The sequence below is a fragment of the Apaloderma vittatum genome, unplaced genomic scaffold (assembly GCF_000703405.1).
Source record: "Apaloderma vittatum isolate BGI_N311 unplaced genomic scaffold, ASM70340v1 scaffold6598, whole genome shotgun sequence".
Taxonomy (NCBI): Eukaryota; Metazoa; Chordata; class Aves; order Trogoniformes; family Trogonidae; genus Apaloderma; species Apaloderma vittatum.
Genome location: NW_009728918.1, coordinates 16912 through 32633, shown reverse-complemented (window position 1 = coordinate 32633; position 15722 = coordinate 16912). Strand labels below are relative to the sequence as shown.

At 37.6% G+C, this 15722-nt stretch overlaps 1 protein-coding gene across 1 annotated transcript in view; it reads left to right on the top strand.

Moving 5' to 3' along the window:
* LOC104277569 (low-density lipoprotein receptor-related protein 2-like) overlaps window positions 1-9237 on the top strand; it is a gene marked incomplete at its 5' end in the record, with an annotated part of 20414 nt that extends 11177 nt beyond the window's left edge. The window contains 7 exons of the mRNA XM_009874240.1: window positions 1363-1473; window positions 1583-1696; window positions 2918-3034; window positions 3755-3898; window positions 5277-5396; window positions 7151-7279; window positions 8653-9237. Coding sequence (XP_009872542.1) covers window positions 1363-1473; window positions 1583-1696; window positions 2918-3034; window positions 3755-3898; window positions 5277-5396; window positions 7151-7279; window positions 8653-8870 — 953 coding nt within the window. The remainder of the gene's footprint in view (window positions 1-1362; window positions 1474-1582; window positions 1697-2917; window positions 3035-3754; window positions 3899-5276; window positions 5397-7150; window positions 7280-8652) is intronic.
* Between the last annotated feature and the right edge of the window lie 6485 nt (window positions 9238-15722).

Genomic DNA, 15722 nt, shown 5'->3' with positions numbered 1-15722 from the left:
ACCCTGGTAATCTGAAACCGCCGTTCTCTGATGGTACCTGCTGTTCCTACTGGGACATGCTGTTCCTACCTGCCAGTTGTGGACATGTACCAGTTGCAGTGAAAATGAAGGAAATGTAATCAATCAGGGAGATGGTCTGGCTACACTTACAATGAGCATCAACACAAATGTTTAAGTTAACATGTTAAGAACTTAACAGTTAAATTCTTTTAAGCCTGTTCCATAGGTGATGGAAGTTTAGTGGGAATGTGATGATATATAGAGTAGCAGAAGCAACAGTTTGCCACTGTAAAGTTATAGTTTATCTGAGTTCTGCTTGAGTAATTTTATAATCTGTGTTTTGAATTCCAAGAGTATGAATGAAAATGTGTGTGAGAGCCTGCTTTATCTGCTGTGTTAATTTATATGAAAGTAAAATGGAATAATAATTCTGACTGAAAATCTGAAAGCTGCAAAATGAAATTTGGATAATCTGTTTCTAGAGTTCATTTATCTACCTCTGTTTCCATATAGAGGGAAAGGTTTAATAAATCTCACTTTTAAAAATAGCAGTTACTTGTTTTTATACTTGCTATTTGCCTGAAATAAATAACTGTTGTCTACATGACAACAAGATAAACTAAGCTCATGTTCTTCCACTCAACTTTAGCATGTCCATATACTTAATTTGTTGGATAGTTTCACTGACTGCTTGTATGCATAAGTATTTTCAGAATTGGTTTTAAGCTGTTTGAAATAGTCCCTTGTCTTGGCCTGTAAAGTCGTTCATTCTGCAGAATCTTTTTTTGTTTTGAGAAGGGTAAAAGAAGTAATAAAAAACAGAGGTCCTAAAGTTGATTATAGACTTGCAACTTTAATATCCTTGGCTTAATTAGAACAAAACTGTAAAAACCTAAAGTCTCTGAGTTTGAGAACTCAAAATGTTCCAAAACAACCTAGGATCTGTAAATTTCAGGAACTCTTCTTCTACCTAAGCATTTTTATTAAGATCAGTGTAAAACTAAGGTACAAGTAAATAAGGTTAATGTTCACTACTGGCTCTATTTTCATGTTGCATTGGTTTCTATCATATTGTAAACTGTCCAGATTGCAGATATTTTTGGGCTGTGGGAGAGCATCTAATTTACCATTGTTTCTTGAAAGGCTTTGTAGTAGCTGTCTAGAGGATAGCCTTGAATCTCTGTTGGAGGAGACAGTGTACTGGATAGATGGATTGTGTGTCAGTAGTAGTATGGGAAATTTTGTATTCCTTTTCTGATTTCCTATAAATCAAGATATTCTGTTGACACTGCATATATGTATGACTTATTATACTCTATAGTCTTAACTTCCATGCTAATACTGAAGGATTTCTTATTGTAGACTATCCAAGATGTGAACAGTTATCATGTGCAAATGGAGCATGTTTTAATGCAAGCCAGCGATGTGATGGAAAAGTTGATTGCAGAGATTCTTCTGATGAAGCTAACTGCAGTAAGTAGCACATGCAGAATGATCCCAAACAAGACCCGCTTTTGAAGTTGAAGATTGTAGTTTTCTGACATGTTTTCTGTATGTCTTTCTGTTCTAAAATCTCTTTCAGCCCATGGATGTACCAGTACACAGTTTCAGTGTGCTAATGGAGAATGCATCCCACGAGCCTTTATCTGTGACCATGATGATGACTGTGGAGATAGGAGTGATGAAAACTCCTGCAGTATGATGGGTTTTTTGGTTTTCCCCTCACACTTCCTTTAACTGTTTTACTAAGGTTTGAGCAGATAAATGGAAGCAATTGCTTCATTATACAGCCACCAAAAGCCAGCCACTGTTCTACAAAGACTTTTTTGTATGGAAAGATGAAAACTGCAGTGGTACATTGATAGAATTTTTTCAGGTTTTCTTTGCTGCCTGAGCGTGTGGTTAGTGTTTGAGTTTGCTGGATTCAGTGACGGTTTGCTTCTTAACAACTTTTTCACATTGACATTTTCTTAATTTCAGCATGACCCAGAGGTAATTCCTTTGCTCTGAAGTCTCGGTTAGATACAACATGCTGTTGTTTCTTGTCCAAATTTGTTTCGGTCTCCTTTGCAACTTTATTTTCTGATAGAAGGAGTCGATGCTCTAGAGTTATACTCAGTGACTAAAATGTACAACTCTACAGACAGATAACTGTACAGATAGTTGTCCTTCAGATGTTCAAATAAGGTCTTTAATTGACTGTTCTGTTTCTGGAAATTTCTTGCCAATTCTTTTTTTCACAATCAAGGTATCCCAAAGTATTGCACCTCCAGCCAGAATCATGGCTGTACAGTTATCACTTGTGTAAGGTCTATACTAAAAAAGGTCCCCCACTGATTGCAGGATCTCAGTTCTGCATTCTCCTTTGCAGCAAGGCCACTTGTTGCCATTTAGTTGTTCTGTCCTACCAAGGACCTCACGTGACTAAGATTTCACACCCTCCTTCCCCACCAAATACTTCTCTTTTGTGTCTTAGCAATGCCCATCCTCTGAAGGATCCACAGATGTTTCCGAACTCTTAGCAAGGAATGCTTCCCAGCCCTGGAGGACTTTGACATAAATGTTCATTTTATTTTATTTTTTTAACTCTTTCTCTGAATACAAGGCATACAAATATTTTACCTCTTGATGTCATGAGTATCATCTTGTTACGTCCGCCTTGAGGAATCTTGTGTGGTGCTCTGCACCTACTTGCACAATTAATTGAGAAATTTAGCCTTCCCTTTCATTTCTGTAAAGAATCAGAGTATTCTAAAATAAATCTCATACCTAAATGCAGTGCTTAGATGTAAGCTGTGGAACTGGGTCAGTTTTTCAGGAGAGATTGTAAATGTTTATTTGTCTATGAGACAATATTATTATTTCTGACTTTTTAGTCACTTATAGTAGTTTGACTTTCTCATGTTTCTTTCCTTAGCTTACTCAACTTGCAGAGGCAACTTCTTCACTTGCCCAAGTGGCCGTTGCATTCATCAGAGCTGGATATGTGATGGAGATGATGATTGTGAAGATAATGAAGATGAGAGAGGATGTGGTATATACTAATGTTAACTTCTTTTAATGAATCCACTTTAATTCTGTGAAAAGTTTAGAATTCCATCTTCACATGTTTTTTCTTTTTTTTTAAATTATGTAATATTTTTATTGTTGTGTATATTAGACTTATTGCTGTGATACAGAGTATGATGAAGCCCAAGTTTGACGTATAGCATCATCTTAACTTACTTTTACTACATCTCTTATGTATTTTGGTTTTTTCCTGTGCAGATTTTTCAGGTCACCTATTGAGAGACATGAGACTTCTAAATCCGAACCAAATCCTAAACCAAAATCAATTGATTGATAATGAAAATAGCTCAGTTCTAAGATTTTTCATGTGAGAAGCAGGCATTTTAAGGAGTGAAAGTGGGTTTTTTTCTCTTTCATTTCATTCGATGATGAGCATTATTTTCTTTATCCAGACAACCTTTGTGTGTTTTGAAATCACAAAAATATCATTCCATTTCTGTTACACCAGTTAGTCTGAAGCTGAATGATTTTAGTGTTTCTAACAACACAGAAAACTAAAAGAATTCATGTGTCTGCACGAGTATTGTTTGCATTGATGGTAAAAGAAAGCATGACAAGGAGGTATAGATGATATAGTCTTTCCCAGCTGTACACGAGAACCAAAAACTGAATAACTGTTAGGGAAGAAATTCTATGTATTGTTTGAAACATACTCCTCAATTATTCTTATTTTTCTTTTTCTTAGAAAGTGGTCGTGATGAATGCTACCCGGGAGAGTGGGCCTGCCCTGGGTCAGGGCACTGCATTCCAATTGGGAAGGTGTGTGATGGGGCTGCAGACTGCCCCGCAGGAGAAGATGAAACCAACATCACTGCAGGCAGACATTGCAGTATGTATTAGAGTCAAAAGCCTACACAGAACAGCAGAAACATAAGCATTAGTGTCTTTTTTACATTCACCTTTTAACTCCTAAACAGCCCCAAAGTTTTGGAAGCTCGCTCTTTTTGCTGGCACTGTTGTGACTGGATAGTCTGAAAGAGGCATAAGTGCAGTGAACAGACCATTCTTTTTGTAAATCTGTACATGAAGTTTCACAAATAAGGATTTTAACTCATTTTCGATATCCTAAAATGTATTCAGGAGGACAGGGAAAGATGTGCTATTTGCTTTTTTTATTTAAAGATGTGGTTTTCCCTTTTTATAAGTAAGGAGGAGTGTTGTGTACTGGTTGGAACACAGAACTGACTTAGTGTATCCTGTGCCTTGGCTAAGTCACTTAGAGTTTTCAAAAATATCTTTTCACCTGGAATGTCTGGCTCTCCAGTAAGTGGTATACTGGGTTTTCTCTGTAGGCAATGAGAATGCATAGTTCCTGTTATTTTCACTGAGAATCAGGACCAGGGTATTTTACATCATTAATTTCTAGGAAGAGGAAGATCCTTATTAATAAAGTCATGGCTTTGAAGTAGGAAGGCAGAAAAAATAATGGGAAATTAAACATTACCATAAAAAAAGTGTCTCTTACTTTGCTGAGTGGTTTAGCAGTAACATCAGATGTGGGCTGCAAAGCAAGGCTTTTAACATCAGAAATTGGAGAAAGGGAAGGTGAAAAGGAATGAGGTGTAACTCAGCAAGTGCTTAACAATCATAACTTGATCACCTGTCACTGAATTGTTATTAAGTAGTACTACAAGGAAAGGGAGAAAGAGGTGCAGGAAAAAAAAAAGAGAAGAAAAGGATGAAGGAGAGTTTCTGCATGAACATGATCTGACTGATATGTTCTAATATATTGGAGTAATGTACATATTTTTCTTAATACAATGTAGTGGGTTTTTTCTGCATAAAAGTAAATGATGAGGTTACGTGCCAACACATGGAGCAGGAGGATGTGTTGTTCACAGGTGGGTCTTGTGGAACCAGGGGAAGGTGTGGTGCATTGTAGATGGCTTCCTCTGTGGAGCTTTTTACACGGCTTTTACCGCTAGTGGTTCATTTAAGATTGATGCTTATCTTTTAACTCCATTCTGAAAACCTATTATAAACAGTAGCCTATCTTCTGCCTTCTATTTCCGTGCCTGCATATATGTAAGCATATGTGATTTTGTGGAACTTTAGACATAATTTCATGTGTAGATTTATTTTAAGAAGCTGTTCCTAAAATTGTAGACTCAGAATAGAGAGGATGATACCTTTGTTGGTAAGGCAAAAAGCCATTTTACTTGTAGTATATGTAATTGTATTTTGGAACTATTTTATTTCCTTTTTAGACATATCACGATGCACTGCTCTGAGTTGCCAGTATCGCTGCCATTCTTCTCCATCAGGAGGGATGTGTTACTGCCCTGCAGGATATACAATAAGTAGCAATGACAGTCGTACTTGTATTGGTAAGTAAAGTACAGTGATTGCAGATATCTGCTACCTTCTGACAGCTCATTGGGAAAGTCTGGATTCGTGGAAGATGATTAAGTTCCAAATGGGTGGATGTACTGGCAAATACAAAATCTCAGGAGTAAAGGTTATATTTAAAAAAGGATTTACTCTTGGTTGTGTTTAAAAAAGGATTTGCTCTTGGCTGTTTTATTATCAATTTTTTTACAGATCATTTAGTGGTTAGATGGGAGGAGTTTGTTTGTGCTCCAGGGGTGTGTGGTAGGTGCCTGGAAGACAGTTAATGATATATTGAAATGTTTCATACTTTTTGGAAAGTGGCTGTATATGAAGACAGTAGCATGCTGTACTTTAAAATGAGAAGGGTGCTTTTTGTTTGCACCATGGAATGGCCGTGTCTCCTATGACATTTCAGGATATACATTATTTGCATGAAAATGAAGACTATTTGTAAGAATGTAAATGTAAGCAAGGACTTTTGGTGTTGCATTTCCATTCTGTAGCTGCTGGAACTTGGTACTGCAAACTCTTTATACTACACATGATTTATCTTGACAACTGGAAGTAATTTAAGAATTGTAAAGTTTAGCACTGCCTAATAAAATAAACTAGATAAATATCTGCTTTGGATTCTAAACCCAAGATACAGTGTTTGTGCTATTAAAAGTATTCCAGGTGCTGAGTCTCTAATGAGATTTCTGTGTTTTTGAGAATACTGGGTGGCCTAGGGCTGCATGAGCTGCAGCGACAGCATGAGTGCTACTGGTAGAGAGGAATATCAATGCATTGACTCTAGACACAAATGTACTTATGTTCTTTCACTCTTAGTTGGGAAATATGTGAAGGACACATGCTCAAACCTGGAGCTGTCTCAGTGACTCTTCTGTTGTTCTTTGACTGCCCTGTAAACCCAGTTATCTGATTCTGGCTTGTACATCTGGGTCGATGTATTTTGGTTTGCTGAGATCTAGGCATATACTTGCAGTGGGAGCAAGACTGCTCGTGGGGGAATGGCTTACAGTCAGTAGTGTATAATTTCAGATCTTAGTTTAAATCAATGTTATTGCTTTAAGGCCAGAAGAATAAAACTGTAGGTTAGCAAAATGTGTTACTTTTTGAAACCATAATCTTTTCAATCTGTTTTCTCTTTATTTGCTTCTGACTCGCTATATACTGAAGGTTTTTAACACATATGGGAGCTGGAAGGCTACTAAGAACTTTTTTTTCGGTAGCAAAATCTGCTATCTGGGAAATATTTAATTTTCACTTATGTGTTAATAAATGTTTAAAACCAGAAGTTCCAGCAGGAAAAATATTTGAGATCTCATTTCCTCCTTTTTTTGACTTAGCAGTAGAAATACCAGTTTCCAGCAATATAATGTCCTGTTTCTACTCAGATTTTCAAGTAAAAGAAGTCAGACTTTTAATGCTGAAATCCTGTAGTGTAAGAAATTTCCTGGGCTTTAAATAACCACAGTTAGGGAGAAACGCCATTTTTGGATACGATTTTTTTGAAAATCAGAATTTTAAAAATCCTTGTTTTTAAAAGATGACTAGTTAAATATCAGTTGTTTTGTTATCCAGAAATAGAAAATATAAACGTGTGTGGGAAGACATACTAAACCTCTTCTCCGTGCCACAGTTTTGCAAACAGATGCGAAGCAAGCAGAGACGAATTTGCGTGTTTCCAAATATAGACATCCCTTTTATACAAAGCATTGTTTATAAATGTGCCTTATCTGCTTGACAGATTTTGATGACTGCAAAATGTGGGGTGTCTGTGACCAGCTGTGTGAAGATCGTGTAGGACATCACCAGTGCCACTGTGTGGAAGGCTATTTCCTAGAGCATCACCGGCATTGTCGAGCCAACACTTCGGGTTAGTGCACAGCCACACGAGTCTCTTACTGTTGTAGGACTAATAGATAAAGCTGGGTAAAATGGGGCCGTTTGCATGGCTATGCTGTATAGCTGTGTCTAATTTTAACTTAACTCTGGCCTTAAAGTCAGAATGGCATTCAGAACATCAGCAAATACCAAGAGACTCCGCATCTGCTGGCACCTGTAGGCTGGTGGAGCTGACTGCCTCATCAGGGCTGCTTCTCCTCAAAACAATGTCTTCAGGGGTCCAGCACTCCTTTAGCATTCTTGACTTCTACAGAGTTGGGATGTCATTGCCAGAGCCCCCCTTAACAGACAAAATCTTGCACCTTTGGGAGGCAGTTCCTTGATTTGCTCTCTGTGTAACAGTGGGACCAAGAAATCAGGAAACCTCGCTTTTTCTAGAAGGACTGTGCCATACAAAAAGGTGGTTTTGCTGAATGAGGAGCTCAAACACTTGCCGGTGAGAGAAACGGTGCTCCTGGCTTCTAGTGTCCCAGAGTCTGAACTCTGCAAGAGTGCTTGCCTCACACAGACTGTGGTTCCCTGTCAACAGCAGGCAGCTGCTCCTGCTTGTTCACCTCCTGCTCTGCTCTCAAAGCCTTTCTTTGTGGAGATGGAATAGCCTCACAAGCTTTTGCGTGAGGCAGGTGTTCTTGCCTGCAGGAACTTGGTGGGAACGAGAGTCCCTGCGTGGCATAGCTGATGAGCAGTCTTGCTTCTTAGAAAAGCATGAACTGCCCAGTTCCTTCCCCCTTCCTTCTTAATTCAGCCACATCTGCAGAGCAGTTGTCATCTTGCAATTTTCTAAATATGTCCTCAAAAATTAGGGAATTTTTTTAGCTAACGAAATATGCTTGACAAGCATGTGCCAGCACTGGGAAAAGTTGTTCTGTTTCCAGAAAAATTCTGTATCTTTCACAAGAAGCTTTCCATTCAAATTAGTGTGACCTTTGAGCGACTGAGTTTTTTTGTAAAAACGTGGCCTGCCTGCTAGAATCAAGGAATATCTGAATCTCATGGGGCAGAAAATTCTTAGGAAAGTTTATACTTTGATTAAGGGAGCTAAAGCAAGGAAATAGAAGAGTAGAAATAGTCTTTTGGAGTTCAGACGCACAGGGGTTTTGTAAAAGTTTGACCTTGTCGGGCTTTAAATACATATTCCTGACTAGTTTGCTCCAAGTCTAGAAACCAAAGGCATATCAAAGGAAGGTAAGTACTGACATAGAAACGTGTATACAGATTGTAGTCGGACCATCTATTTAAACGTTCGTGTCCAGTGTGTCTGAACCGGTATGTACGTATTTCAGTGCCCCTTTGCAAAATAGCTTGCCTGCAGAGTAGTCATGTGTTTGTCGCCCCTGCTTTCAGCTGGTGTGGCATCAATTATTTTTTCCAATGGCCGTGATTTACTGATTGGAGATCTTCATGGAAGAAGTTTTCGTACTTTGGTGCAGTCGCGGAATCGTGGAGTTGCGGTTGGAGTGGACTTTCACTTTTATCTGCGCAGAATCTTCTGGACCGATACAGTACAAGATAAGGTGGGTAGAAATTTCAAGAAGAATGATTTTTTGTGCATGTGGAAGTAGAGAACTGCAAGAGTCAGAATGTGTTGATAGGCCTTCATTTTTGAGAGCAGAAGCTGGCTGTATTTTTGTTTTCTGACAAAAAAGCTCCTTGAAATGTTTTATGTCAATGACTGCATTTTTCAAGCTATACTATTACATGTGACATATTAAACAAAGAATCCTATTATATGGGACTGTCTTGAGCAACTTTAATTTTGCTTGAGATGGAGTCCAAAAAACTAATTAAGAGAAATAGTAGACATTCTTTCAAAACTGAACAAATTTTTCTTGGTAATTTTTTGAAACATGATAATTTAAAATGTAAAAGCTGTGTGCTTTCCAAGATGATAAAAATCAGATTTCTTCATATACTTCAAATGGCACTGTAATTGAGCTTGGATAACAAATATTGACAGTATTTTGTGTAATGAGCCAATATTTTGTTGCTTTTTTTCTTTTTTTAATGAGAGGAAATATTTTAGCTTCAAGATACAGTTACTCAGGGCAATTAAAAAAAACACCAAGCAGTCTTGAGACCCTTGTGGGAGCTGGATGTCTCCCTTGTTCTTTTTCTCTGTGCATGACTTACTGAAACGAAAAGAGTCCTAGGTCAAATGCTGAGACTTCACAATCCTCATCCCCACGTCGATTGTCATGCAGAGCGAAGGGGAATCCATGGCCTGCCTCCTGCTGACACCATTTATGGAGCCATTTGGTGGCACTGTCGTTATTCTGAACCTACACATAAGCTGTAAACTGCGGTTTCTGCTGTAGCACCACGTTGGTTCTGTTGGAAGTAGGACAGGATTTGCATGCGCAATTTCTGACTCCTGGCATTTTTATTTTCACTGCAGTGGGTTCCCATTACTGCCATTGCATTGACAATGGCTGAATTAAGTCAGGGTCTCTGAACTTTCATGAGACAGGAGATTTATGCTATCTCTATAAAAGGTATAAACAGAAGATAATACTTTTTTTTTTTTCACTGCATACCCCAGATGGCCAGGACTACCCCAATATAGTTAAATCCTAATTAATGAATTAGGATTAATTAATCTAATTAAGTCCCAGATGAAAACAATGACATTAAGCATTTTCTTATATGATGCATATTTCCACCTGATATCTTAAAATAAAAGTATTGTTAGGGGATTTGATTGTCTTTGTTCGTTTTAAGATTAAGATATAAACTAAGGCAGAAAACTGTGAGTTGTGTTCTTTGTCATCTTTATCTCATTTAGTGTACTGCCTGATAACCTAATGCCCATAAGCTCTTCCGTCAACAAGGTTTCCAAAGAACAGAATAGACAATTAAACTGTTCGCTTGGTTATTGTTACCTGGACCTGAAAAATATTTAAAATTATACTATTTCAGCTTTTATTTTTCTTGCATGTATTTACTTGTGGTAATCTGTATTTTCATTTAAGTACATTCCAAATCTCATACTGGTGCTTCAAAAAAGGAGTAATTATTCCTAGCTTTTCATATTACCCAGTATTATAATCACATGATTACCGTATATAAAAATTATCTTATTTTGACTCCTTGCTTCACGTACCTCTGAGCTTCCTTGTAAGATAACACTATTTCTTCTTGAGCATGACGCTGTTAAAATTAAATAAGCCTTAAATAAAGGAGATCTCCTTAAATAAAGGAGCCTTCTCCTTTCTGTCTGGGGAGAGAGCTTTCCCTTTCTTTCTTCACTGTGCAATTTCCCCTTAGTGGTTGGTGCACTAAGAGCTCCCCCTCTCGTTTCTGGTCACTGGTGAGAGGTTTGCTGAAATATGTTCATTTGTTTTCAAATAATGAAAATACTGGGTTTTGCTAGATTCCAAGAAAGCAAGATGCACTTTCCTCACCTGTTTTTTTAAATCCAGTACTATGTCATGTTTGGTAAAGCACAGGGCTATTCTAGTATTTTACATTTTTTCAGAAATGCTAGCTGAAGGCAAGCTTTCTCTATTTTTTGCGTTGTTTACCAGATTTTTGCGAAAATCCCTAAGGTAATGAAAAGCTTAGTGGGTAACTTGGTTGTATCTGTGTGGCCGGTTGTGGATCTGTACTCAATGTGATAATAAAGGACAAGTGCCGTGTGTTTTATGATTAGAAAAACGTGTGGATACTGACAATATTTTTATTGTTTTCAGGTTTTTTCTATTAATATTGATGGCTCTGATTTCCAAGAAGTTTTAAATGTTTCAGTTGACACACCTGAAAATCTAGCAGTGGATTGGGTTAACAATAAGCTATACGTGGTTGAGACCAGTGTGAACAGAATCGATATGGTAAACTTGGATGGAACAAACCGTGTAACTCTTATTGCTGAAAACCTTGGAAATCCTAGAGGAATAGCACTTGATCCAACTGTTGGGTAAGTGATAAGTGTCAGGTAATGGTAAAAGATGGCAGAAGTTCCTTTATTCCTGTGCTAAAGAGGGAGAACTAAGAAATAGCCGGGGTGGTCATTTTAGAATCGGATATAAAATGTTTTAAACATTCACAATCTTCGCCTTAAATTGTCATGGGAGGGCTGTGCACTGCTTTTATTCCCAATGTGCAGAATGTATTTTTCGGCTAGAGTTACACATGCGTGTAAAACCGAGGAAAATGTGAGATGGCCGTGCAGGAGAGTGGAAGTTATCCTGAAAGATTTCTGTTATGTAATACCACCCACAGACCTCCTACTATCTGGGATTAAGCAGTGAAGTGAAGCCAGGGAAGCCAGTGTCTCCTGACCCAGCAGGCTTCAAAAATGTACTTGAGCCATGAAAGCTTGGCTCCTCAGAGAATGGGAAGAGTAATTTCAGGCAACTTGTAGCGATGGATGCCGCTTTCATGATGCACCTATTTGCCGCTCTTTCTTTCCAGCAACATGCTTAAGTCTGTATTTTATCAATGAAGCTCAGTATTTTGGAGGTCTTTTGGGTGAAAGCATGTGTTTCTTTCTAGATTCATTCTGTAAAGGAAAACGCAAATTACTTCTTGGGTGGGAGGTATAAAGTGTGTTTTCATAGTATGCCAGCTGAGAATCAAGCTCTGTCCTGGAAGGTTGCTTGTTTTAATTTCCATGTAAAATGCCCTTTTTTTTGTGAAATCTTAAGGAAACATGGGACTTTTTCGTTGTTGTGTTTTTTGTTTTTTTTTTCCTTTATAGTTATTTGTTTTTCTCAGACTGGGATAGTCTGTCTGGTGATCCTAAAGTGGAAAGGGCCTTCATGGATGGCACAAACCGTCAGGATTTGATAAAAACCAAATTAGGGTGGCCTGCTGGAATAACTCTGGATATTGTATCAAAAAGACTTTACTGGGTTGACAGCCGGTTTGATTACATTGAGACTGTAACTTATGATGGACTTCAAAGGTAGGAGAAATATTATTCCTTGGAGGTTGCAGATACACCGATTATTCTGTATCTAGTTCAAAGAAAGATTTGCCTAACAAAATGAGATACACAAAGGATGAAAATTACAACAAAATCAACATGATGCACCTTGGTATCCATGCTGTCATGCTACTTTTAGACAATCCCTAATTCCTCTGTCATTGATTGTCCATTTTCTACCTTGAATACCTATTGCACTTCTTTAATGTACTTTTTTATAGTTCACCACTAGAGTACTCATTTTTATAGCATTTGCTTTTTAATTATTTTTTTAATTTTATACATTGTCCTACATCATTATTTCTTTGCATTACTTTCGTGAATGAATTTATGTGAACTATTCCACTCCAAAGCATAACTTTATGTAGTGGCTTTTTAGTGCTCTTCTTATATTTTACAAATCTTTGCTGTCAGAAATTAAGTCATCACTGACCCTGTTGTGATGCTAGGAAACTGTATCACAGCATGCAAGAAAGGAGTCCTTGAGGTTTTGTTGGGCTGTGTCTTTTAGTTTAGCGTTCAGAAGCCTGCTTAACTTTCCTTCTGTGATTAGTCTCTTACTCAAGCACAAGAATTCCAGCATACTTCCTACATATTGGCTTGAAAACTGATCCTCTGCTCATTTGACAGTTTTATTGCTCAACGTATTATAAAATAAACTATAATCCTGGTATCTTTGCTCCTTTATCAGGATTTAGTGAAATCTCTGCGTTTTGGAGATAAAAACTTAGCACTCACAGCAACACCAAAAAATCTTCTAGATGTTGTGCAAGGGGGCAGGAGGATGGCAGAGGACTGCTTACTGGCCGCGTCTGTCATGGCTCGCGTGCCTACAGCGTGGACATAAATCACCTGGGGAACTGTCAGAGTAAAGCTTGGATTTGTTCTGATTTCATAGGCCTTCCTTCATGACTCCATGAAAATAATATTGTAGTGCTATTGCTATGTGTTGTGTGAGGACTTAAGTGTCTCTGTCTCCTAATATTTGTCCACAAAAATATTGTCACATAATCTTGCATAGAATAGATATAATTTATCAGCATTTGGTTTTGCATGGGTGTCTAGTTCAAGCCAAAGAAAGTTGGTTTGGGTTTTTTATTGTTTGCTTTCTTTCTGCAGCATGCCTAAGATTTTTTATTTTTGGCCAGTGGCTGTTGCAGCCATACGTTTTTCACATTCAAGGTTCTCAATTATTTCAAATTGCTATGGATGCCTTTAACTTGCTTTGACCTCTTTTTCTAATTTTCTCTCAGTAACTATGAATCTTTTCCTACAGTTTCGAGTTGTTGTCTTTACTTACAGTGTTTTGTTGGATATCAGTAACATTTTTGATTATTCTCTTTTCACTGCTGTATTTTTATATATACATACCCTGTATCTTTAGCTTCATCTCTTCAATTCTTTTGGTCTTTTTCAGTTGTACTCTGGCAGCTTCTATATAGAAGCAAGACCCAGTGAATGAATTAATAATCCTGTATGATTTCCTCTATTAGGAAAGTTATTTTCTAGATAATACTCTGTAAATAATTTGAAAACCATCTTTATAACAGGAGAACAATAGCTCATGGAGGCTCACTGATTCCTCATCCATATGGAATCACTTTATTTGAACACAATGTTTATTTCACCGATTGGACCAAAATGGCAGTGGTGAGAGCTAACAAGTTTTCAGAATCTAACCCACAAGTGATCTACCAGTCTTCCCTGAGACCTTATGGAGTGGCAGTTTACCATGCTGCCAGGCAGCCATACGGTAAGACAGTAAGTAGATTATTAAGGGAGGTTTAGCAACTAACTTACCAGAAATAGGTAAAAGTTGTAAGAGACTGCTATTTTGCTGTAAAGGACTAATAATTGCAATACATATTTTGTGTTGTAAAACTGAACTGATTTTCATCACACAGTGGTTTCAACCAGCTTCAGTAGCTAATGAATTGTTGAATGCAACATTTTCAGAGGGGGATGGCTTATTGAATATATTGACATTTAGAAGAGTCAAACTTGTACTCATGAGCAACATTGGTGTTTGGGACTTTTTTCCTCAACACCACAATGAGGGTGCAGTTGGAAAAGGCTGCCAGTGTGAACGAATTCCATGAGATATAATTCGGAAATAGATCTATGTGAAGAAAACTATAGCCCAGGTTGTGTGCTGAATATCTCTCTACAGAGCTGAATACCTTGAATGCTGGTTAGCTCTGATGAGATTTTGGTGCATTCTAGGGTAGAACTGGTGGTGTATGATTTCCATGGGATACAATTTCACACAGAGTCCACATGATTTGCTGGGGATGTTGAAAAAAAATAATGAAGCCATTAGACTAGTAGATTAAATTATGAAAAGATAATGAAGCCATTAGGTTAATAGATTAAATTATACTATCTTTATTATCTTCCAGTAAGAAATCCTTGTGGAAGTAATAATGGAGGATGTGAACAGATCTGTGTTCTCAGCCATAAAACAGATAATGATGGACTAGGTTATCGCTGTAGATGTGTACTCGGTTTTGATCTGCATGTAGATGGACGACATTGTGTTGGTAAGAAAATGCCTTATGATTGTGGGAAATAGCACTGTTTCATTAGCTCTAGACTTATGCCTAGAACATCTTTCTTTTCTTCAGTAGATTTGTGGGTTCCATATTCCAAGGACTTAATTTTCTTCTATGACAACTCATCTTGACAGCTTTGAATGTAATTATTTCTGCTGATGTTCATTTCAAGCCACAAAAACTTAAGCTCGCCACCTTTTATAAACGTTTTAAGAGAGTTAGATATGGAATATGTGTAGACAGCTCTATGGTTAATCTCCTAATTGTGAAATCAAGCATGGATGCTTGCTAATATGCAGATTTTGCATTATTTTGAACATATAAGCGTACTTTCCTGTGCAGATTAGGTTAGTCTTCTTCCATTGAATACATATGGCAAGAATAAGAGACTGAGCTTTGGAGCTGTGGGCTTCCATCAGCAATCTGCTGCTTCCTTTTTGAGTGCAGAATTGTCACTGATGGCAACTTTACCGTATTTATCTATTGGCAAATTAAGCAAAACATGTTGTCTATAGTTTTACTATCTGACCATGCATCTGTCTGGCTAGCTCAGGTACGGTCTGGTTATATGGCGGCTCCCCAAAGCCGCCATGGATGGTTGTAAAGAGGTGAACACAAAAGATTATTACTGCATCACAGAAGTTTATTTCTGGATCCATAGGTACAATGTTTTCTGTAAAGGTGTATTAGGACCATAGTAACAATGCAAGAGGAATACCTGACCACATCACCTGATATTCTGGGTTGGGTTTTGTTTTTCTGCAGTTTTTAGGTCTGTGTGTATGTAAATTCCTTTTTCTTTTCATTCTTATGTTTTCTCTTTTCAGGCTGTTAGTGTTGCCAAAGGAAAAATAAAGCTTTGCAGTTAATTAATGCTCAATTGTTGCACCTTGTGAATAAGTAAAGACTGTGTCTGATCTTTTCTTTTGCAGCTGTGC